This window comes from Pseudorca crassidens, chromosome 6, assembly GCF_039906515.1.
Source record: "Pseudorca crassidens isolate mPseCra1 chromosome 6, mPseCra1.hap1, whole genome shotgun sequence".
NCBI classification, from domain to species: domain Eukaryota; kingdom Metazoa; phylum Chordata; class Mammalia; order Artiodactyla; family Delphinidae; genus Pseudorca; species Pseudorca crassidens.
The window spans coordinates 91,162,925-91,187,759 of NC_090301.1; the positions used below are offsets into that span (position 1 = coordinate 91,162,925).

Sequence of the window (24,835 nt, forward strand, 5' to 3'; positions counted from 1 at the left end):
AGACAAAACATCCAACCGTTATGTATGATGATAAGTCCCGTGGAGAAAACCAAGGCAAAAAATAGCCAGGGGAAGCCATGAGGGGAAGCTCTGTGATTTTCAGTTGGGTGGTCATGTAAGCCTCCAGGAAAAGGTGACATTTAAGAGAAGGCTGAAGGAGACTGGGAAAGAAGGAAATGAAGATTTGCCTTTCTAAATGGGCAGCTCCGTAATAAAATGACACTGTGAAAGAGCACTCATCATGTATTCGTGATGGCTTGTCTTTCTGACTGAGCTACATTCAATGAAACACAAAGCCCAGCTTGAGAACCCTGGGGCTGCCCCAAATAAGAACATCCTCCATGCCAAGAAAATGGAGGATTAAAGATTGGTCAAGTTATCTCCAGCCATTTGATTTCCGTCTATTCTTGCTTCATTTCTAATATCAAAATATATGTGAAGGGCTTCCCTGGTGGCGCAGTGGTTGAAAGTCTGCCTGCCAATGCAGGGGACGCGGGTTCGTGTTTGGGAAGATCCCACATGCCACGGAGCAGCTGGGTCCGTGAGCCATGGCCGCTGAGCCTGCGCATCCGGAGCCTGTGCTCCGCAACGGGAGAGGCCACAAGAGTGAGAGGCCCGCGTACCGCAAAAAAAAAAAAAAAGTGAATTCTTTAGAGTATCAGCAGGAAAAATTTTATTCTATTACAGTTGCATTAAGATTACAATCTTCCTTTTTCCCTCTACTAGAGTATCAGGCACAAAAAAATTGTTTCTAGGGAGAAAAATTGCCCAGATAACTCTCTGCTTAGTGATGAAAAATAATTTCAGCTATGGGTTTGCAACCAGAACAAGAACAATCTGATTCTGAGCTGCAGTGTAAAAGATAAAAGATTCTTGACGAGATCCCTTCTCTTTTCTTTCTCTGTCTCTGTCTCTGTCTCTGTCTCTCTCTTTCTCTCTCTCTCTCTCTCTCTCTCTTTTGTCCCATGGGAGCCTCAGTATGGAGGCAGTTCTGTCAGTATGGAAAGACAAGAGTAGAATATTAAAATAGCTGGAGAGTCTCAGGAAAGGGATTATAAATATAAATTCTGAGCCAAAAGGGCATTGCCATTTACTTTCGTGTGTCTTCCGGCTGTTGGCCCAGGAACAATACTGCCTGATTGCTTTGCAACTTCAGAAGAAAAGCCATGCTACCAAAATGTTCTATGAGACACAAACATAGAGAAAATGTCCCAAAGGGTGATGAACACTGACGTGTAGAGATATTTCATAAACAACTCAAAAAGACTGCGTTTTGCCTTACCTTTCAATTTATACATTTGAAACATAAAGATATTTGCTACTGCATCACATACATAGAGAGGTAAATTCTATACCTACCGTATTATGATGTTTATAAGTTATATTGAATTACCCTTAATAAAGTACCAACTTTCTTCTACCTTCTTCATGCCCAAAGACGGGATTTATAAGATGAAACTACCTGAGCTGACAAAGGTAGTCCAAGATTATCACGTAGTTGGTGTGATTTCATCAATATCAGCGTGCATCCATGTTCTTACATGCTCTTAACCTTCACGATCTCTCATTTGACCCTTACACCATTGGCCCGCTACATTAATAGTGGTTAAAACACAAATGTTGCCGAGGAAAATTTTCAGCCCTAGCGTGCGTACAGTCTGAGAGGCTGTTGCCCTTGTAGAAAAAAAGCAAGAAATAATCAACAGAAAACATCAAGGACCTGAAGGACCAGAGAGCTGACAACCACCATCCTCTTGATCCACATCACCCTCACTCTCATCACCATGGCCACCATGTCCTCGCAGCAGCCACGGGAGAACAGATGGGCTCTGAAGAAAAGATCTGCTAAGCTACAACACAAGCGAGATTGTTCTTAAAGTATTCGTATGGGTGCAATATTATTACCGGTGAGTCAGAAATAACCAAAGGAAAATTGTCATGAAAACGTGTGTCAGAACAGTGCTTTGGGCGTCAGCCAACTAGCTGAAGGAACTGTCAGAAGTCAGTGAGTCTATTCTTTACCATCATCTCTCATCAACTATAAAATTATAATTTAAATTGGGTTTATTTTTCCTGTCCCTGGCTGTAAAATTAATACTATAGAAAACTCAAGACATAGAAGTGTAAAGTAAAAATAAAATAAATATCTCACTACGGGAGAAAGCAAAGGTTAATGTTTTGGTTTATTTTCTCCTAAGTTGTTTTTGTCCCCGTTGAGCAGATAATTTTCTTTAGTTTACCCATTATGATTATTATGTGTATGAATTATTTTGACTTTCCCACTTGAGAGTTAAACCATGAATATATCAAAATTTATTTGAAAGTGCTATTCGTATTCTCAAAGACGGATATGTGGGATAATCAATTTCATTATTAACCTTTCATATATAATATAAATAAAAGTATCTAAAAAAATATAAATGTGTGCATTTATATGTGGAAATATATATGAATATGTATTTATACATAGAAATACATTTTTATATACAGTTTTATATGTATAGTTATACTTAGTTTTAAGTTTTTTTGCTATTCTGAGGCATCTGACAATGAACCGTGAATTTTTGTGCAAAAATCTTTTCTGCAGATTAATTCCAAGAACCAGAATTAATGATTAGAATGAGATCCTTGATCTTTGGTGATATAAAACAAAACAAAACAAACAAAAAAACAGGTGTCAGACGCTAGCTGCTGAGAAAGGATGCAGGCTAAAGAACTAAAGAACATTTTCAGAGGCCCTCTGGGTAGGCAAGACCAGTCCAATTGTTGGAACGCTTGGAGGTGGGGGGCTGAGGTACAGGGTGGGTGGAGGATGTACAGAATCTATGAGGAGAGGCTGAAGCAGCAGCGGGGTCTGTGTTGGGACATCAGGGATTGGCTATTTACCAAGTATGTCAGTATTTTAACAACGAGCATCACAAGGTCCTTGTGTGATAGATGAATATCAGAACTGTTCTTGATATATGACACCACGCTACTTTCAGGAAAACTTCGTTTCATTTCAAACTCTTTCCTTTTGTACATGAAAGCTTTCATGTCACTGTAACCTCATCACTATTGCATATTTGCTTTTTAAATCTTCTCAAATTGTTCTCAGTAAAAATTTGAACTTTTCTTCAAATAGGTTTCTTACATTTTGTACTGAATATATTAGTAGCTCAGCAATCCAGTATTTTTTTTAACCACTCCTATCAGTTTGTTATTGTCAATAGAGACAAAGCCTCAGAAGACCTTGGGCATTGACCCCAATCTCTAGGACCCCCAATCCCCCTGTGGCATATATGATTAGGTTCACCATGTATAAAATGAAGATGACAGCAGACACCCTACACCAGGGTTCTGTGACTGTGTGTCTTAAATCGCAAAGTTGTATTCAATAGTGTATGTCAAGTAGAAGCATATTCATCGACTAAGAGACTGTGTCCCAAACTGGCACAAGAACTGGGAAGATACAAACTTGTCCTTCAGCAAAATTACACATAACCACATGCCACAGACTTTCTAGTACATTGTAAAATAATCAAAACTGTAAATGAAAAACACTCAGATGTTGACAAAAAGAGAAAGGTGGATCTACCATATTGCTTTCTTCCTATTTTACCTTTATCAGGCCATTACTGCATTCCTATTAATTCTAAGGCTATACAACTGAGTTTATTTGCTTTTCTAAGTATACAGTCATTTCATCTGCAGATAATGATAGTTTTGTCTTCACTCTGCTCATTATCCCCATTTTCCTGTTTCAGGCCTTATTGAATTAGCCAAAACAATCTTGTTTATTTCGGTTTTAATGACAGTGGCTCCAGTATTGTAGCATTATGTTCACGTCTCTCCATTCTGTACTGTGTCTGTCTTTAAGAGTACTTTCACGTTCACTGAAAGTTTTAAATACAATACAATGAGGTAAACTATTTCGGTAAATTTATATATGTAGAATAGTTTTTTCAAAATAACATAATTATGAATGCCTTTAACAATACTTTGTATCTGATGCCCCAAATTATCTGAAGTAGACAGTCCTAAATCCTACAGATTAATAATTGACTAGAGTCCATATCCTTCCAGTTATGGAATAAGTGCTAGCATGCTGCACATAAGTAAAACAGTTCTTACTCATGTCAAGTTATAAAGCAATTAGAATCCAGACAAAAATCGTCTGCATGTCTAGAAGTCCTATTTAAACTCTACTTCTTCAATATAACAAAACATGGTGTTAGCCACACCGCTCTGAAGAAATGCCTACCTCTTTCTAGAAGGTTACTCATAAGATCATAGGTTTTCTGGACTGAAAGCACCTTCAATGGCCCAAACACCCAAGAAATCAGTGCCTGATTCCTTTCCATAGCATATGTGCAAAGTGTTTTTCCAGCCTAAGCTAGGACTCCTAGAGTGACTGCTCTTTATATCCCAAGATGTGTGCTTTCATTTCTGAACAGGTTTGATCATTAGTAAATTCTAATACCGAACAAAGAAATCTCTCTCTTTTAACCACTGGCCCTTTAGGGGCAAATATTCTGTGGTTTGCTCAATAGGAAATATCTGCAGATGGCAATAAGCACATTCAAATTCTTTTTTTCTAGGCAAAAAAAATCCCCCAATTCCCTATATTTCCCCAGTCATTCCTTAGTTGCTGATACAGACTGTTGGCTTACTCTAGACCATTGGAAACATTAACCTTTGCTTGCTACCAGCTCCTGCTTCTAAACTGGGTACACTGGCTCTTCCAGTTCTTGCCTTAATTACATTTTTCTACTTCTATCCACCTAGCTTAAACTTCAGGGTCACCTTAACATGCCATTTATGAAAGGAAACAAGATTAATAATCTGATAAAATTAGATTTTCAAATAGCTGGTCATTACTAAATACCGAATCTCTCTTTTGCCAAGTTGATAGTTAACTTTTATATCTGTTTAGTACAGCTTGTTGGACTAGACTACAATCAAGAGACCTGGGTTTTATTCTGCCTTGATGGTTCTCAGGCTTCTTGTTTGTAGAATGAGGGTATTGATGGTCTCTAAATTCTCTTCTATTGTTTAATCTCTGTAGTAATGTTGGTGTCTATATGTTACAGAATAAGAAAACAACCTAACTCAACATATGTCGGCATAATTATTTTCCAAAAAATGTTATAAAAGGGTTTATACCACCTGTGTTTCATATGTGAATTGCTTCAGTGGATTAAAAATTTATCTATATATACACTATTATATAAGTTATGACACCTGAGTTAGTACATAATAGGTTAATAAAAATAAAAGTAGAGAGCTGGATAAAATGAGATTATTTGAGTCCTGTCTAAACCTTATAAAATTTTCTGGCATTTGAACATAAGAACTGAACAACGCAGCAGATAAAGTGATTCTCCTTGAAGCAAAGCCCAGAGCAAGGAGAAAACATTGCCCATTACTGCCTCCTGGAACCTTTTTCCATGTATAAATGTGCACTGTAAATTAACAGCATTCTCCCTTACCAAAAAGAGTATGGGTTTCTTTTTCTTCATGTACCATCAAACATAACGACAACACTCATTTAAAGTTGAGTAATGAAGAAGTTCCATTGGGTGGTTTAATTTTAGGAAGCATCAGTGTTGAAGATGGACCAAAAAACCATGTTCTATGAGACTTGGAATACAATGCAGTTGCTCTCAATAGCTAAAAACAATTGGGAATTCCCCGGCGGTCCAGTGCTTTTACTGCCGAGGGCACGGGTTCGATCCCTGGTCAGGGAACTAAGATCCCGCAAGCCACGCAGCCAAAAAAAAAAAAAAAAAAAAAAAATTGTTGAAATAAGCATGATATGAATACTCTGAGACCTCGAATGAAGCATTCCCATTGCTCACTTTGTTTCATGAAAGTATACAAACTTATGCACCTACACATACAGCGTTACACTTCTCTATTTGGCCTTTGTAAAAACTATATGGTCTATATTTCTGTACATGATTTGTTTTTCTCCTGATTTCCTCTCTTTCTTTTGTGGATACACATAATATTTATTTCAAACATTCTCCTAACATCGAATATATAATCTATGAATAACAATGCTGCTTATCAATTGTATTTCACTGATGTAGTAGATCACTTACAGAAGACATGGAAAAGTTTTCCATCAGTTTCCTTTCTTTTGAACTGCTCAGAGCCCTAATAATTGCTTGGCTTCTGAACTGAATTGCCAAACACCTTTTTCTAAAACCTTACATTCTCTCTTAAATTATGAAATCCCTCTGCTCCCAAATACCAACCTCTATAGAAGAGACAGAAGACAGATAGGGTACATAGCAGTCCCTGCTCATGCTTCTGAGAAGAAAATCAAACAGGCCCCCAGAGAATATGAACATTAAGTGATATAAATGCAGCAATTTGATTTAGGGAAGTTTTTAGTTTGTTTGCTTTTGGAGTGTTTTTTCATCATGATGGTGAGAATGGTATCACCATTACAAATACAGAGAGAGTATTTGCACCAAAGATATGCAGAATAGGATCTGTAGGTATATGGACATCCAAAAGAAAACATCTAGGAAGTGAAACCAGAGAGGCCCATAAGCTAAGGCCAGAGTAGAACCCTGTAAGATGCATTATGGGAGCTGAGCCCAAGGTGTCACACGGGGCCAATGGCCTCATTTGCCAGGGACTGGAGTTCAGACACTGATTTGGAAGGATACCTAAGCCGCAGGATAATGCAAAAGTCTCAGGCACACTGTAGATTGTGAAACATGCGGCGAACCCATTTCTCTAAGGCAAGTACAGGAAGTTCCTCACTATATATTTTTCTTCTGCGCATGCAGTCCTTGCAGTTAGGCAATGACAGATTATTAGATAAGCATCTCCCAGTTGGTATATAAGCACTCAGACTAACTGAGTGAGGTGTCCTTTCCCCCAAAACACTACTCTTTCATGCCAAGGACCTCTAGACCTAGGGGTTTTGCTTTTGATTTCATGTAACTTACTTGAGCAGTGAAGACTAAGTACCGTTTGAATTTCTCTTGCAGTTCTTATGTTTCTGATCAGTTTCTTATGAAGAATGAGCTTAAAGGGCACCCATATTCTCTCCAAGGCAGAGCTTGTTATTAATACAATGTTAGGGCTCAGTCAGAAGAACACCAAGTACTGCTCCCTCTGTTTGGAAAAGTTCTCTATATTAGCCCCTATGTGCACCTTTATGTAAGGAATCACTGTGTGGGGCAAATGTTCCTTTCTCTAGATAGCTTATAAGCATCTTGCTTGATACATTTACATTAGAAATTCAATTAACTTTATATTAAAAGGTCAATTAACTTGGCCACGGTAGAGATTGTTTTTAATTACTTTTCCTTGTAGGGCTTCTTTTCTTGTCCAAGAACAAGTGACACTATCAAATGATAGTCTCATTGCCTGTGGTTGCCTGAAATTCATTTGCAAAACACACTGGAAATGACTGTCTTGGTTAAATGAATTAATAGGACACTCTTTGGGCAATTCATCACTCTTATAAACCTTAGGACATAAAATATCACAAGCAATAATAGAGTATTTTAGCTTAAACACACTGTATTAGATCATTCATGACAGTATCTTTCATTACCTGTCCTTGTTGGTTTCTGTTTTCTTGGTGAAAGATGATAATAACGTAAAATTATTTTAAGAGTCAGTCCTTATTACATTATATTACAGTGTATTTTATGAAAAATGAGCAAATGATGACATCAAAAACTAGCTATCCTATTCCATTAGAGGGCTCTTGGTTATCTTTGTGTTAAGATGGGCACAATTCAACTCATTCATGTAGGATTAGAACATTACACTTAGAAGACTCAAGAGATTACCATTTGGCGCTATGTGACAAGTGGTAATGTAGTGTCCACTTGTTACCAAGTTGTAACCTATACTAACCATCACTCTGTGGTTATTTCAAATGAAAACAATAATAAGGATATAAACATATGAATAATATGTTTAAATATTATATATGACTATATATTATTATATATGGATATATTATAAATAATATATGACTATATTATATTATTATAGTATTAATATATCATATATATTATATAATATATATATATTATTATGTTAACTCGGACCTCCAGATGACTAGCAACTTAAAAGTAAAGCAAACACTACTCAGGAGTTTGATATGAGGCACAGTCTGGAGATGAATTTTCTTGTTTTATTTTTGCAGAAAGGACCTACCTCCACCTTATAGAAGCACTTTAGAAACTAATCTATATAAATCTCACTACAAACCTATGAGACAATTCACTGTTTCCATTTTACTGATGAGCAAACTGAAGCTTATGTTTCAGCCAAGTTCACACAGTTCATTAGTGGCAGAGTCAGAAACTACACCCACATTAACCTGTCTTTCCAGACTTCCCATTTCCCCTAAGATAAAAGCACTGGCTCTAAGTAATGAGAACATGAACTGCTTACGAAAGGGAGTTGGGGAGTGTGCTGAATTCTTAGCGGGCAGCTTTAGAACTGAGCCAGAGGAAGGGAATGGTTTAGGCCAGTGCAACTCAAAAAGAGTGGGGTCACAAGAGTGTAAATTAGCTATGTCATTAAGCATATTTTTCCCCATAGCAATGCTTTCTCAATGAAAGGAGCTGTGCATTGATTTACGTTCCAGTGCACACTTATCTTCTCATGCACCAGTAATAGTTTGCAAACCATTGACCAGTCTATGGACTTTGCTTTAAGTGGCACAAGCTTAAGGAATGTCTTATGAAATTTCCCTTTTCTGTGAACAGTTAAATCATTTTGGATCAAAGGTATCCTCAAAGTTATCCTATATTTTTTCCATTTATATAAAAAAAATAAGAAAGCCACACGTATCCATATCACAGATAATAATGAAGGCCAATGTCCTAAAGGCTATAAATCTATGCGGACATTAATCTTAGTTGAAGTGGTATGTCTCTTACTAGTTTTAATAAACTAATCTCTGCCAAAAGCAAAGGAAAATGGCTTTCCTAAAGAATGAACAATATTGCTGTCAGACAGCATGATGTTTGGAGTGAAATACAAATTTTAAAATGTGTTATTCATACCTGCACCTCCACCAATGCTTAGAATCTTAATTTCAGATTTTGTGTCTCCAATCCTGAAAAAAAAAAGTTATGTAGTTTAAGAAAAATGTGCCAGGTGGTTTGTAAAATCTGATTACCAAGTCTAGTTGAAGAGAACAGACTAAAATTACAGTGAACAAAAACTAGGCCAACAAGAAAGGCCTCGATCATTTCAGTGGCTATATTGCTGTCTTCAGAAATCTTTAGAAGTACAGGTTCCACTTATTACCAACCTTGAACTGGGAGACTTTTAGAAACAGCACTATAAACATCTCAGACATGGGAAATAGCATTTGTTTGAAGATTGTTTGGAGAACAAAAACAGAAAAAGTGGGCCTTTGAGTCTGGTAATATAATAAGCCATTCATTGTAGATGGGAGAAAGGCTAAGGTGATTCATACTCTCTCTGATATTTGCCTTGTTTCCTTCTTCTTGCTAATTTCCTTTCAATAAACAAATGTTTATTAAACATTTATTATGTGCCTATCCTAAGCACTGATACATAAAAATGAAGAGACCACTTTGCTCTCAAGTTGAAATGTGAGACAATAAAGCCCAGTATTATGGCTCTATACAGAAATAGAGTGGAATTGTTGGACTGGGATGCAACAGTAGGACTTTCTTTAAACTGATGTAAAAAAAAAAAAAGAATAAGGGGTCAGAAAAAGGACGAGGTGCACGATGACTGCCACGTGAATTTGGATGACTGAGTGAAGGGTGGTATCGAAAAGGAAGCTGGACAGTATGATTTTATGGCAAGTTTATGTTTTTTCAGTGTTTTTTTTTTTTTTTTTTGATCTGAATTCAACAGACATTTGGATATGCAAGATTGAAGCTGGGTAGGAGAGAGATCAGGACTGATGATGTATTCTGGAGAATTATCCTATAATAATGGTCGAAACTAGGAGAATAGATTCTATCACCCAAGCGTATTGCAAAGAGAAGAGCAGTGGGATTATGACAAGATACCAACTTTTAAAAAGTCATGGGATAATGGGGGAACACACAAAGAAGACAGAGAGGAAAGCAGTAAAGCTCAGAGAGATGATAAGAGAATTAGAGAAGGAAAAGGCCATTGTACATGGCAGACTGTACTACTAAAACATAAAAAGAGGGCAACTCTCCATTGAATTTGGCAATATGAATATCTTTGATAATAGCAGCTTTAAAAGGTGGTTAAGGGCAGGAGTCAGATGGCAGTGGGATTGAAAGTGAACTCGATAAAGAAGAAGAAGATCTAGAGATTTTTGAAAAAGGATGAAAGAGTGAGAACGAAAAAGGGAGACTGCTAGAGAGGAAACATGAACTGAAAGAACGGTGCTTGTTTGTTTGTGCTTCAGGATGGTAAACAAGCCTAGTTTTTGGCTAAAGTGAAGAGCCTGCCCAGAGTAATAGGAAGAAGACAGATTGAAGCAGAGTTCTTAAGGACACTGGGAAACACAGAGTCAAGGACACCTGTGAATGAGTTGCCTTCCTCAGTTCTAATTATCTTCCAATTCATAATCATGAGTCCTAATACACCCATCCCTGTCTGTGCCCTTGGTTAATTCTTAAAAATGCTTCTATCATTAGCTGGCATAGTGAGGTTACGGAGCAGAGCACCTAGGTTGAAATCCTAGCTTACTAATACGTAACCTTGAGCAAGTTATTGAACTTCTCTGTGCCTTTATTATTGATTCTAAGAAATAGGATAATAATACCACCTACCTTATAGGGTTATAATTATAGTATCTGCCTTATGGAGGAGTTGTGAGGATTAAATGATGTAACTGATGTAAATCTTTTAGAAATGTGTCTGCACATGACAAGCACTCAACTTATTATTATTATTCCAGGCACAGCTAAGTGATTTATATGACTTAACTCTTTTTTTAAAAAAAATTTTTATTGAAGTATAGTTGATTTACAATGTTGTGGTAATTACTGCTGTACAGCAAAGTGACTCAATTATACATATATATACATTTTTTTTTATATTCTTTTCCATTATGGGTTATCATAGGATACTGAATATAGTTCTCTGTGCTATACAGTAGGACCTTGTTGTTTATTCACTCTGTATGTAAAAGCTCACATCTGGGACTTCCCTGGTGGTGCATTGGTTGGGGGTCCGCCTGCTGATGCAGAGGACACAGGTTCGATCCCTGGTCCGGGAGGATCCCACGTGCCGCAGAGTGGCTGGTCCCGTGTGCCACAACTACTGAGCCTGCGCTCTAGAGCCCACAAGCCACAAGTACTGAGCCCGTGTGCCACAACTGCTGGGCCTGCGTGCCTAGAGCCTGTGCTCCACAGTGGGAGAGGCCACCGTGATGAGAAGCCTGTGCACCACAATGAAGAGTAGCCCCTGCTCGCCTCAACTAGAGAAAGCCCACACGCAGCAACGAAGACCCACGGCAGCCAAAAATAAATAGATAGATAAATAAGTAAATTTATAAGAAAAAAAAAAAAGCTCACATCTGCTCACCCCAACTCCCGCTCCATCCCTCCCCCAACCCCCTCCTCCTTGGAAACCATCAGTCTGTTCTCTGTGTCCGTGATTCTGTTTCTGTTTCCTAGGTAGGTTCATTTGTGTCACATTGTAGATTCCACATATAAGTGATATCATATGGCATTTGTCTTTCTCTTTCTGATTTATTTCACTTAGTGTGATAATCTCTAGTTGCATCCATGTTGCTGCAAATGGCGTTATTTCTTTTTTTTTTTTTTTTTTTTGGCTGCATTGGATCTCCATTGCTGCATGCAGGTTTTCTCTAATTACTCTTTGTTGCAGTGCACAGCTTCTCACTGCAGTGGCTTCTCTTGTTGCTGAGCATGGGCTCTAAGAGTGCAGGCTTCAGTAGCTGCAGCACGTGGGCTCAGTAGTTGGAGCACGTGAGCCCTAGAGTGTGCAGGCTTCAGCAGTTGTGGCTTGCGGGCTCTAGAGCACAGGCTCAGTAGTTGTGGCGCACAGGCGTAGTTGCTCCGCGGCTTGTGGGATCTTCTGGACCAGGGATCAAACCCATGTCCCCTGCATTGGCAGGCAGATTCTTAACCACTGCGCCACCAGGGAAGTCCCACAAATGGCATGGCTGAGTAGTATTCCATTGTGTATATGTACTACATCTTCTTTATCCATTCATTTGTTGATGGACATTTAGGTTGTTTCCATGTCTTGGCTATTGTGAATAGTGCTGCTAGGAACATAGGGGTGCATAGGGGTGTATATTTTTGAATTATATTTTTGCCTGAATATATGCCCAGGAGTGGGATTGCTGGATCATATGGTAGTTCTATTTTTAGTGTTCTGAGGAACCTCCATACTGTTTTCCATAGTGGCTGCACCAACTTACATTCCCACCAACAGTGTAGGAGGGTTCCCTTTTCTCCACACCCTCTCCAGCATTTGTTATTTGTAGACTTCTTAATGATGGTCAGTCTGACCAGTGTGAGGTGGTACCTCATTGTAGTTTTGATTTGCATTTCTCTAAGAATTAGCAATGTTGGGCATCTTTTTATGTGCCTGTTGGTCATCTGTAGTGAATTAACTCTTTGAATTCTTACAACTCCTCTATGATTAGACACTATTATCATCCTATTTCATATATTACGATGATAACTAAGAATTATTGAAAACTTGCTATTTTCCGGGCAAGGATCTAAATGCATTATATGTGACAACAACAAACTTTACTATTTACAGCTGTATGCTATAACCATCCTCGCCCTGTTTACCACCTCCAGATAGCGGATTGAATAATTCCTCTGTGAAAAAATAATCCACTTCACTAAATAAACTTATCTATATTGGCATCTGAGAATCTCCCATCAAGTGCAAAATCTACATCGAATTACTATAGTGAGCCAACTGCTCAACAGACTGTTCCTGTACATACACAAAGAGGACCCAAACTAATTTTTACTGCCTCATTATTTGATTGGATGGACAACCAAGACTCATCAGTAGTTGGGGAGTTCCCCTAACATGAGAGAGACCAAAAGAAACAGAAAAGGAGAATTCAGAAGAAACATGCACAGAGCAGAGGAAAATTTTATAATAGATAAAAGTCGGTATTATATCTGTGAAAGATGAACAGGATGCTATAAAAAAGCAACATTCTTGGAAATTAAAAATACAATAGCAAACAATAGAGGGCTGAAAGATAAAATTGTGAAAACTGGAAATATAAGAAAATTAGAGAATCAACTGAGAAAGTCTTCTGTTTGATGAATAGAAGTTCCAGAAAGAAAGAAAGAAAAAAAAAAAAAAAAAAAAACCAGAGGGCAGGAATGATTAAATAATACCAAAGCTTCCCTAAACTGAAGGATCTGAATCTTAATTGAAATGGCCCAGGGACTACTCACAAAAATGGGTGAGAAAGACCCACACCATAGCTCATCATCTTAAAATTTCAGAATACTAGATATAAGAGAAGATCCTAAAAAACAAAAAACAACAAAAAGGTCACAAACCAAAGATGAAGAATTTGAATGGCATTAGATTTCTCAACAGTAACTGCAAGACCATGGAAAAATATCTTTAAATTTCTGATATAAAATCATTTTCATTGTAGAGTTTTATACCCAAACTATCTAACTATCTAACAATGATGAGCAAGGAGTGAAAGCATTTTTAAACACACAAAGTCTCAAAAAATTTACCTCCCATGCACTCTTTCTTAGAAAGCTCTTAAAGGATTAGCAGGGAAGAAAAAAAAAAGACTAAAGAAACCAAGAAAGAAACAGCATCAGATCCAGAAGCTGGGAATTCAGTACTGGAGAGAGAAGGGAATTTCTAGAAGATGAAATAAATTCCTCATCAATACTTGTATAGCAGGCCAAAAGCAAATCAACCCAGACTGGAAAAAAAAGAACAGAGAACTCCAGAAAAGATGTTCCCATGAGGAAAAATCAGCAGGTTACTTGATCTGTTGGAATATATTGAGAGGAGATTAATACTTCTGCTTGGGGTATAAGTAGTGATAGGTGCATAGGAAGCTAAGTAAATAAACTAAAATCAAGACAGTAGTTAACTCTAGGAAAAACAAAAGGCTGTACATGAAAGGAAATATAATGATAGTAGTAACAATAGTATAAATGCATTGTTCAATTATGAAAAATATTTACACAGGCAAAATGATATGATATAAACAAATTAACCAAAATTTAGACATATATATGTATATATTCATATATATATACATACACGTATGTATTATATATACCCACTCTATATAGCTATGTTGTATTGACATGATGGGGAGAGGGATGTGCATGTTTATTTAGCTACTTTAATACATCAAAATTAAGAAAGAGAATAACATGTTATTTAGAATTAGGAAAGAAAATTCCATAAGCAACAACTAAATGTTTTCAGAGTGTTGAAAGTAGTTGTCTCCGGAGAGCCCGAATCAGGAATGGAAGTGGGTAAGGCAAGGAACCACTATCTTTGTTGTAGTTACTCTAGGCATCCATAGTATGTCTTCAAACCAAACGGAAGGCGGAAGTAAACCAAGGATCTGCATAAGCCACAGACATGAACACAGATGCTTAGCATTGCAAAAGAACTCAGAAATTAACTCATTACCTTTCATTTTAGAAATGAACCAAAAGACTCAAAGAAGTAAACTATAATTAGTTCCTAGATAAGAAATTGTATTTGCTGTCTGCTTTGATTTTTGCACTGTTATCCTATTACTTATTACTTAATATATGATACTCAATTTTTAAAAAAACACATTTAAAAACTGAACCATGAAAAATAGAAGATAGAAAGGGCAATAAAATTCCATATACATCCAACAGTGCTTTCTCTGGTCAGGTGGAGTTAACTGTCCTGGTGAAAGAATTACAGGCCTACAATAGAAAAATCCAGCAAAAGATAAAAATATCAGTTTCCTTTGCTGATAGGAAACTTTCCTTTCCAGTTGCAAATTGGATCCCCAGCCATTTTCCCCAGTTTTCCATCATTACTTCCTGAAGCGCAAAGTTCCCGCAATCCACCCCCAGATAAGTGATTTGATTATCACTGCCATGTGAAATTTGTTACTCTCATAATGCTTATCAGCTCTGGCACAAATTGAACACATTAATCACCAAAAAAAAAAAAAAAAGGAGTCTGCGAGAAGGGTAGACACTAGTGAGTTTCACTGATAATGGGAAAATGCTTTTTTAGGGCCACATTGCTAATATTAAGTTGAAAGTAAAAGACAATTATTATTATTTTTTTTTTTTGGAGAGTGGTAACTATAATAATGGCTAAGGAGAATGAATTTAAATGGGTATTAAGAGAATTGAGAGGTACCCACTCAATCCTCAGGGGTGAATAGTATTTGGTAATTGTTTGATTCTAATGCAAAAATACTAGACTTCGTTGGGGATTTTTTTTTTTTTTTTTTTTTTTTGGAAGGTAAAATTTGGAGGAGGGCTGAAAAATTTGAGCTCAAAGATTGGGATCTTATCTTTTCCCGAAGGAACGTGGATTTGTGCCTTCAGATGGTTAACGCTTATCTCTGAGCAGCTGGAAATCCAGCACAAATCAGAGCCTTTGAACGTTTCAAGCGAGCGTCTAACTGAAACGCGGCAGGAGAAGGGGCACCGGAGGGTCGAGCGGTGCGGCTGTCAGTACCTCGTTCTTATCCCCGCGCCCAGCCTCCCGGGATGGCCTTGACCCATCTATCACTGCACAGAACGAGACCGAGGCTTGTCCATGGGACAAAAACGGCCTTTTTTTTTTTTTGGTTACCTTGCTATTATGCCCGGCAGCTTCTCGTCCATGAATTGCTGCATGCACTGATGCTCCGTGGAATTGTTGAGAAACCTCCGGAAAGATTCAACATATCTGCTGTGGTCAGAAAACAAGCTCTTCATGGAAGATGCCATGTTTGGTTTTCTGAGAAAGACAAGGAGGGAAGGGAGGTCTAACTTCCCTCTTCCCTGTTCCTTCTTTCTCTCTTCACCTGCACCAGTTTCTATCCCAAAAAAAAAAAAAAAAAAAAAAAAAAAAACCCACAAAAAAGCCCTGCTTTGAATTTAATGTGCTGGAGAGGCTGGGTTTGCAAAGCTCGTTACTAAGTGACTATTTGTACAGGACTTTGCCCCTGAGAGTTTAACCCCGGCAAGGGCGTTTTAGAAGAAATGAGTAGTAAAGCAAAGCAGTAAATTCACTGCTGAAATTTGTTTTACAACTCTTGAAGTTCAGAAAGTCCTAAAAACAGACGACATTCAAATCACTTCCTGTTTTGGCAGCAGGGGCCAGCCAGTAAGTTCCCAGTGGGAACGTGGCTGCTTTCAGCGCCAAAGGCAGCAAAGGCAGGAATAAACAGGCCAGCTGCAAGGTTACAAACCACTTCCAGAAATCTACAGCTGCTGAATCTTTGACAAAAGATTGTCATCTGCCTCCAGGCTTTCTGTTAGGAGAGTTTCATGCCTTCACATCCCTAAACACTTGAACTTTAAACTCTGCTGCATTTCTTCATATGCTGATTGATTTGTTGTGATGCAGGAACAGAGCTATTAACTGAAAGGTCTGAGAAGCCTAGTTGGGAGGTGAAGATGGGGGAGAGGAGGAGGGGGCGGAGAAAGAAGTCTCAGGGAAGAATGCAGGACACTGGAATCCTTCAATCCATAGGAAACCTTCCCTAAGTGCTTCTGAACGTGGGATCCTAAAACGTAGGATTGGATGAGCCTTTGGAGGCCCAGTGGTGTCACCCATCAAAAGAGCCAAAGCGGGGCTTCCCTGGTGGCACAGTGGTTGAGAGTCCGCCTGCCGATGCAGGGGACACGGGTTCATGCCCCGGTCCGGGAAGATCCCACATGCCGCGGAGCGGCTGGGCCCGTGAGCCATGGCCGCTGAGCCTGCGCGTCCGGAGCCTATGCGTACAGCAGAAAAAAAAAAAGAGCCAAAGCGTCCACGTGTTGGGCCTTTTACCTGGGAAATGGTCTTTAAGAAATCCACCCCTTATCCAACATGGGATGTTAATAATAGTATCCAAATGATGAAGGAGTTATGAGAATTAAATCCATATACCTCTCTTAGAAATGTGTCTGCCTAAACCATTCTCTTCCTCTGATTCAGGTCCAAAGCGGCCCTCTAAGCATTCAGCACACTCCTCACCCCTGTTTAATAAACATCTCATGGTCTCACTACTCTTAGAGCCAGTGCTTTCATCCTAGGAGGAAATGGAAACTCTGGAAAGTCAGATTACTGTGGATGTATTGATAGTTTCTGACTCTGCCACTAATAAACTGTGAACTTGGCTGAAACATAAGTTTCAGTTTGCTCATCAGTAAAGTGGGAACAGTGAATTATATCTCACAGGTTGTAGTGAGAATTATATAAATAACATTTATAAAGTGCTTTAGCACATTATTACCGCTTAATAACTGGCTCCTTCTGCAACAGTAGAACAACAAAAAAGCAGTGGTTTTATGTATGGACACTGAAAATTGAATTTTATATTATTTTCACATGTCACAAAACATTACTCTTCTTTGGATTTTTTTCAATCATTTAAAAATGTAAAAGGTATTCTTAGCTCGTGGGCTGCACAAAATCAAGTGCTGGCCTGGATTTGGCCCAGTGGCCCTGGTTGGTCGACCCCTAGGCCTCTATACATGTGCTATTTAACTCCCATCTCTGTGCAAAGAGCCTCGCCTTCTTCATACTGACTCTCACGTTTTTAATTCTTATATTACCATTTTCCACCCTTCTCTTTAGAACTTAATCCAAATCATTCATTCATGTATTCATCTACTGAACAAATATTTAGTAAGGGTCTACTGTGTGCCATTCTGCTGAGAAGAAATAACCTTAACCTCTATCTTCCTACTAAAAACTACCTTTAACTAAAACTCAATCTTCACCTGAGGCCCTCAGCTGCCTCACTCGTTCACACATCTTTCCCAACAATCTGCTCTTCATGTGTGACTCATCAAGGATTTCCTCTCCATCCTTGTTGCTTTCATGATACTGAGATTCTCTTTTTTTTTTCTCACCCACTTTCCTGCATTAGGAGTCACACTTTCAGCATGACTTGCACTTGACTAAATGCTGGTTTTAGCAATCACAACTACCTTTTAAAATTGCATTTAGAATATCCATTTCGTAATCCATAATGCATCTGGAATGTCCCTGGCGATTAAAACATCTAGCTGGCTGGTTGGGATGACTAAGTTTTCCCCTCTTTTTTGAAAACTGGGGCAAACAGTCCAGCACATCTATCATTTGCCATGACTTCTCGAAGGTTACTGGCCATAGCATCATTATTGCTTTTATAAATTATTTTAGTACATTGGGGTACGATTCTTCTAGGCCTTGAAAGATTGTCAAGTTTAGAATTCTTAGATATTCTCTTACCTACTTTGGGCTTCTGTTCCCTGTTACCTACCACTTATTAGGCTGTTACTGTGTCAAAGTGCCTTCCATGAATTATCTCCTTCAATACTCCTAACCCTCCAGGGATGAAACTATTGATATCATCAAGCAAGACTCAGAGCAAATAAGTTGTACAAGATCATATAACTCATGAGAGAAGAGTCTGGATCCAAATTCATGTTGTTGAACTCCATGGACCGATTTTTAAAAATTACATCCTATTACCTCTCACCACTTTGTAGCTTTCCAACATAAGGATTATTTTCCATGGTAGAGAAGACTAGAACAAAGCAAAAGTGGAGTAGTTCTGTATTGATCCAATCACCTAGTAATATAATACTATCTGTGCTAGGTCAAAAAGCAAAGGGTTTCCCTTGTTTATTCTTATTGCTCTTATATTCTTATTCCATTCCTTTATTCTTATTAGGCTTATGTGCTATTCCAAAAAAACAAACAAATGAACCAAAGAGAAAAATATGCATTAGCAGAATTCTAAGGACGCATCTTTATTGTACATAGCATTTTTTGGCTCTCTCATTCACCCTGGTATATAGTCTTCTGAATACAGTTCTTATTGGACTGGCTTTTTATCCTTAGTAATATGCCCCATAGCATAGCATATATGTATATGACAATGGTAATATTGTTAAATTATCATAATCAAATAGTTAGAAGAGTTCATTTTATTTTCTCTCAACAAGAAAAGAGAAGGAAGATGTTTTTATACAAATTGATTGGCTCACTTGGTGTGTTGGTTTGTTTGAAATTTAGCAAGTAGGTGACCACAGTAGTCTTGAAGGGAGGTTTGAAATCATAGTACGTAAGATTGTAGAGCTCAATTAGACTGGCAATTTCAGGCAAATATAATAGATATCAGGAATCTTAGTTTCAACAGGACAATTGGCTAAGTTTCTCATGAGTGTAGAAACAAGCCAAGAAGCAAGAGACCTGAGTGCTATACAAGCTTAGCCTCTTACTAACCAAACAACATTGGATAAACAGCGTAAGTGCTCTATGCTTCCTTCCCCCGCATCCATGTTATATGTAAATATGAGAAAAGAAGGTAGACTAGATGATCTTTAACGTTCCTTGAAGTTCTGATTAGTCTTCATCTTTTAAAAAAATAAATTACTGTGAGCTTGTGAAACTGAAAAATAGATAGATTCATACCTAGGAGAGCCACTGTATCCAAAGACTGTAGATAATTGATAACCTAAAGATAGTCTCTGGATAGGCAGCCCCTTGACTCTATATGAAATGTCACTGGCCATATTTTATCAGTGTAAATTGTTTAAGCTCACATAGGTGATGATATGCCATATGTCTTGTTTTTAATGGCATAGCTGTTTCAATTGCACTTTATTGACATGCAGTTTATAATGGTTTTGTTTTAATTAACTTATAACCGGAAAAAAAAGGCCCAAAATATGCAGAGAGGAAACAAACCAAACAAAATAATGCAGAAGAAATATTTGGGGAATCATTAGTTAAGAGGGAGAGGGGTGGATGGGTAGACAAATAATGTTAAAAGCTGTAGAAAACAGTGATATTCTAGAGATGTAAAGCTTATATGAAATGTTTAAGGGTGATTATGAGACAAGACAAGGAAGAAATAGTCTAAGAACTTAGTTCCTATTTAATAAGCCAAAAATTTAAAAAGTCACCTGCAAAAGTCTAGAATCCCTTGCAAAGATAGAGGTTGGTAAGTACTTAGAACCTGGTAAATTATCAGGAACTGGACAATTGTCAAAAAAAGAAAGAAAGAGAGAGAGAGAGAGAGAGAGAAAGAAAGAAAAGAAAAGAAAAACATAAAATAATACAATTCATCAAATAACCTTTGCCTGAGTCTGTGGTACAGATCATCTCGGTTACTGACTCAGTGACCCTAAGGAGTAGGTCTCATGTTGAATTAGGGATCTGGTGAAGGTTAAGCGTTCATGTAAGAGAAACTTTTTTTTTTTTTAAATACATGGACTCCCGTATTTTTTTTTTCTGAATTAATTAATTAATTTATTTTTGGCTGTGTTGGGTCTTCGTTTCTGTGTGAGGGCTTTCTCTAGTTGCGGTGAGCGGGGGCCACTCTTCATCGCGGTGCGCGGGCCTCTCACTATCGCGGCCTCTCTTGTTGCGGAGCACAGGCTCCAGACGCGCAGGCTCAGTAGTTGTGGCTCATGGGCCCAGTTGCTCCGCGGCATGTGGGATCCTCCCAGACCAGGGCTCGAACCCACGTGCCCTGTGTTGGCAGGCAGATTCTTAACCACTGTGCCACCAGGGAAGTCCAAGAGAAGCTTTTATAAAGAGAGTGGTCATGGTAAATAAACTTCTCTGGCATTTGGTACAGGGGCATGTGCTCAAGAATGTGCCGGGCTAAAACATCCTTCCACCTGGGACCTTGCCTGTGAATGATCCAGAGAATGAAAGGATACACACGCCCAAGAGGTCCCAAAATTACTTTTGTTAAAAAAAAATCAAAGCATAATTTACATACAATAAAATACATAAATCTCAAGTGTACAGATTGAGGAAACCTTGCACATGTATACATCCTAGAAGATTAACTCATGTCTGTAGTCAATAATACTGGCTGCCCGCCACTCCAGAGAGCCACCGTTCTGACTTTTATCCCCATAGATTAGTTTTTCCTGTTCTCGAACTTCATGTGAAAGCTCCACACAATACATTCTTTTGTGTCTGACTACTTTTGCTCATCATCATATTTTTGAGATTCACCCATATTCTTTTGGGGGGGAGGCATCAGCAGTTTATTCTTTTTTATTGCTAGACATTATATTTTATAAATATTTCATAATTTTTAAACCACTTTTCTCTTAATGGATATTTGGGCTCTTCCAGGTTGGGGCTATTATGAATAAAGCTGGTAGAAACATTTTTGTACATATCTTTCGGTGGATATAGGCACTTATTTTTGTTACCATGAGTAAAATGTCATAGGATAAGCAAATATTTAACTGTAGAAGGCATCGCAAAAATGTTTTGCAGGGCTTCCCTGGTGGCGCAGTGGTTGAGAGTCCGCCTTCCGATGCAGGGGACACGGTTCGTGCCCTGGTCTGGGAAGATCCCACATGCCGCGGAGCAGCTGGGTCTGTGAGCCATGGCCGCTGAGCCTGCGCATCCGGAGCCTGTGCTCCGCAATGGGAGAGGCCATAACAGTGAGACGCCCGTGTACCGCAAAAAAAAAAAAAAAAAAAAAAAAAAAGTTTTGCAAATGTCCACAATCACCAGCAAAATATAAGGATATTAATTTCTCCATATCCTCAGCAATTCTGGTATTGCCAGTCACCTTTGCTTTAACTCTTCTGGGGTTATATAGCAGTATCTCTTTGTGGTTTGCATTTGAGTAATGATTTTTTCCAATACTTGTGGGCCATAAAAGTTATGTAATGTTTTATGAAGGGCCTGTTAAAATCTTTTGTCCGTTTTTTAAACTGTATCATTTGCCTCTTTTCTTATTGATTTATGTAAGATTAATTTTTATATTCTAGATATCCTGTTATATATATGTAAATGTATGTATATGTATGAAATATCTTCTCCCAGTCTGTGATGTGCTGTTCATTTTTTGATGATTTTTTTGAAGAATAGAAATTCATCAACTTATCCTTTTTAAATCCCGACTTAATCTGGAAATATATGTGTTTAATAGAACCAAGACAACTAAAACTACCCTCGTGCCTTTTATACCTTTAGCCATTGGTGTGATGGAGCTGATTGTTAGAGTTTCAGGAATCTCATGAGCTGGTTGATATCACGTTAGTAGCTTAAAATCACCCATAGTGGGAATATTTACACCATGGAAATTGGCAAAAGAAAGGAATCTAGACTTTTTTTTCCTGGAGGGCAGATTGTTAAACCATTAGCAGCACCCCACTGCTTTTAGCCCTGTGATTATTTGCAAAGCAGCTGTGGAGAGCCTTCTGGTAAACTGCCTGAGTTGTGGTAATGCGGCAGAGGCCTCCTTTTCCAGTCTCTAGCATGCCCTTCCTGAAGAGTTTGACCAATCAAACTCTGGAAGAGGTGGTACCATCTTCCAGCATCTCTTAATTAATTGGTTGTACCCTCACTGTGATCTAGAATGTCTAGAATGTTACCAAATGCAAATTTGTGTGCCCTATGCACAGTGAGGCCAAACAATACCAAAAGTCGGAGTTTGGAGCAGAGAAAGGTTTATGACAGGGCCATGCAAGGAGACGGGTGGCTCAGGCACAAAAGACTCCGAACTCCCCGAAGGGTTTCAGCAAAGCATTTTTAAAGGCCAGGTGAGGGAGGAGGGTTGCAGGGTTTGTGAGCAGCTCATGCACAATTCTCCGATTGGTTGATGGTGAGGTAGCAGGGCAGTTAACATTATCCATCCTTAGGCGCCAGTAGGTCTGGGGGCTATGTGCTCACGCTTGTGATCGTCAAGTAGTTAACTTCTTTCATTTGGTGGTGATTTTCAGCATCTGAAAACCTCAGGAAATATGCCTGAGATACTATTATTTGGGCACTTCAGAGAGGAGCTACAGCAGAGGATATGACGGAGGGGGTCTGTGCCAGGCAGACCCCATAGGGTCGTGCTTGGTTATAAGCATAGCTCCTAGGTCTGCCACTAACTATTATGATGTTAGGTAGGTTATTTATGTTCCCTGAGCCTTATTTTCTTGTCTGTGAAATAGGAATAATCACATCTACCTCATAATACTTTTGTGAGGATTACATGAAATACTGTGTAAAAGTGCTGGGCGTAGTGTCTAACACATAGTACTCTCTCTGGTGTGAGACAGGCCTCTCTAACCTTCATGGCCTTCATTTATAGGATGAGGGCAATCGTGAGATTCAAGTCCAAATGGCAGAATCCATGTCAAGTGGTCTGGAGGGCATTTTTCATAGCGGGAACTAATCGTAAAGGTACTGGGAGAGCTGAAGGGGCCAACCGAGATGGTAAGGCAACCCACCAGGAAGCTCCTACCACCTGTAGGGCTGTTACCAAACCCCTGGAGTCTGGGCTACGCAGTAAGAGCCAGAACAATGAAGGGGACTCAGCCACTCCTGGAGATGCTCCCTGAAACCCAAGGAAATGGGCAGAAATGTCCAGTGTCTCTCCGCTTCCTACCTTCTCATCTTTGTCACTTTCCCTCTTTCCTAAAACTAACTGAAAACCAGTTGGCAAGAAAGCTCGGGTGACGTAACTTGCAGGGTTCAGCCCCCTTCAGTATGGCACAGAGCAGGGGAAAAACCAGAAGCGGCTCTGACGAAAATAGGCAAAAACCAGCACAAGTGCCTACTGGATTAATTTGTTGTGAGAGTTAATTTTTTTTTTAAAAGTGTAAAGCGGAACACCTAGAACATATTAAATGCTCAATGAAAATCAATGATACTTCAATAAAATAGTTTTTAAAATGCTCAATGAATGCCAGATAATCACAGTAAAATAGTGAAAAGAAAAGCTGTTTTCATTGTATGATGCTATTGTTGTAGCTATTATGGTATTATCATATATGTTATATATTATGTTGTTATTATAGTTATGATGTTAGCTGCAGGGTCAGAGGAAGGCTGACATTTATAAAATCTTAAAAATGAGGAGCTGAGGTATGATCATTAATTCCCTCAGGTCAGCAGGAAGATCGGCTGTGTTTTAGGAGGTGGTTATTGGGTTGGTGTTTCTTGGGAATCTGTCAGGGTTCAGTAAGCTCATCACAAAGAGCCATTGGTGGACACCGGGGGCCACTCTAACCTCTGAACATTTCAGAGCCTTCCAGGAGCAGGGTCGGGTAAGTCTCCTCTTCTCTATGCAGATGGGGTTAGTAACCAGAGCAGCCTGTGACTCCTGGTTCTACTTCTTGCCACTCTGCTTACTATCTCCATGTGTGACTTTGAGCAAGTATTTAAATCAGTTGGCCTTGAGTTTCTTCAAATGTAAACCGCTAGATTCCATCTTCCATTTCCGGTTCTAAAATTCTAAGATTACTTGGGTATAAACCTGTTATTCAGAGCCAGTGGCTAGGATTTCAGGTAGGAAAACAGGATGCCACTTCTCAGAAGCGTATGCCTCGTTGTCCTCTGACTCTTTGGTGTTCCTCCTTCACTAAATTCAAAGCTATTTTCCATTTGTAAGCATAAATGATATCTTCATAATGCACTAATTATTTGGTAAACATAAGGAGAGTATAGTAATTACCCATGTGCTCTCAGGCAGTAGAAAATAATTAAGATCTGTTTATCAATATGACTACTTAAAAGCAAAAGGCATGTATATATATCAAAGTCTGTTTTTATTATTTCTTATATAGGCCTCTAAGAGTTGCTGATACCTGCAGAACTTGAAGAACTAACTCTTTTCCCAGGATGTTCTGTAATCAGACATTAGACATGGAGTGTTAGCCAGTTTCAGTAGCTAGAAGATGGTCTCCCATAAACACAATTGCTGTTACAT

At 38.6% G+C, this 24,835-nt stretch overlaps 1 protein-coding gene across 1 annotated transcript in view; it reads right to left on the bottom strand.

Annotated features, from left to right (window-relative positions):
• HNMT (histamine N-methyltransferase) overlaps positions 1–16,317 on the bottom strand; it is a 35,931-nt gene extending 19,614 nt beyond the window's left edge. The window contains exons 1-2 of the mRNA XM_067742058.1: positions 15,772–16,317; positions 9,033–9,085 (exon numbers count right to left, since the gene is read on the bottom strand). Coding sequence (XP_067598159.1) covers positions 9,033–9,085; positions 15,772–15,908 — 190 coding nt within the window. The 5' untranslated portion in view covers positions 15,909–16,317. The remainder of the gene's footprint in view (positions 1–9,032; positions 9,086–15,771) is intronic.
• Positions 16,318–24,835: the final 8,518 nt, after the last annotated feature.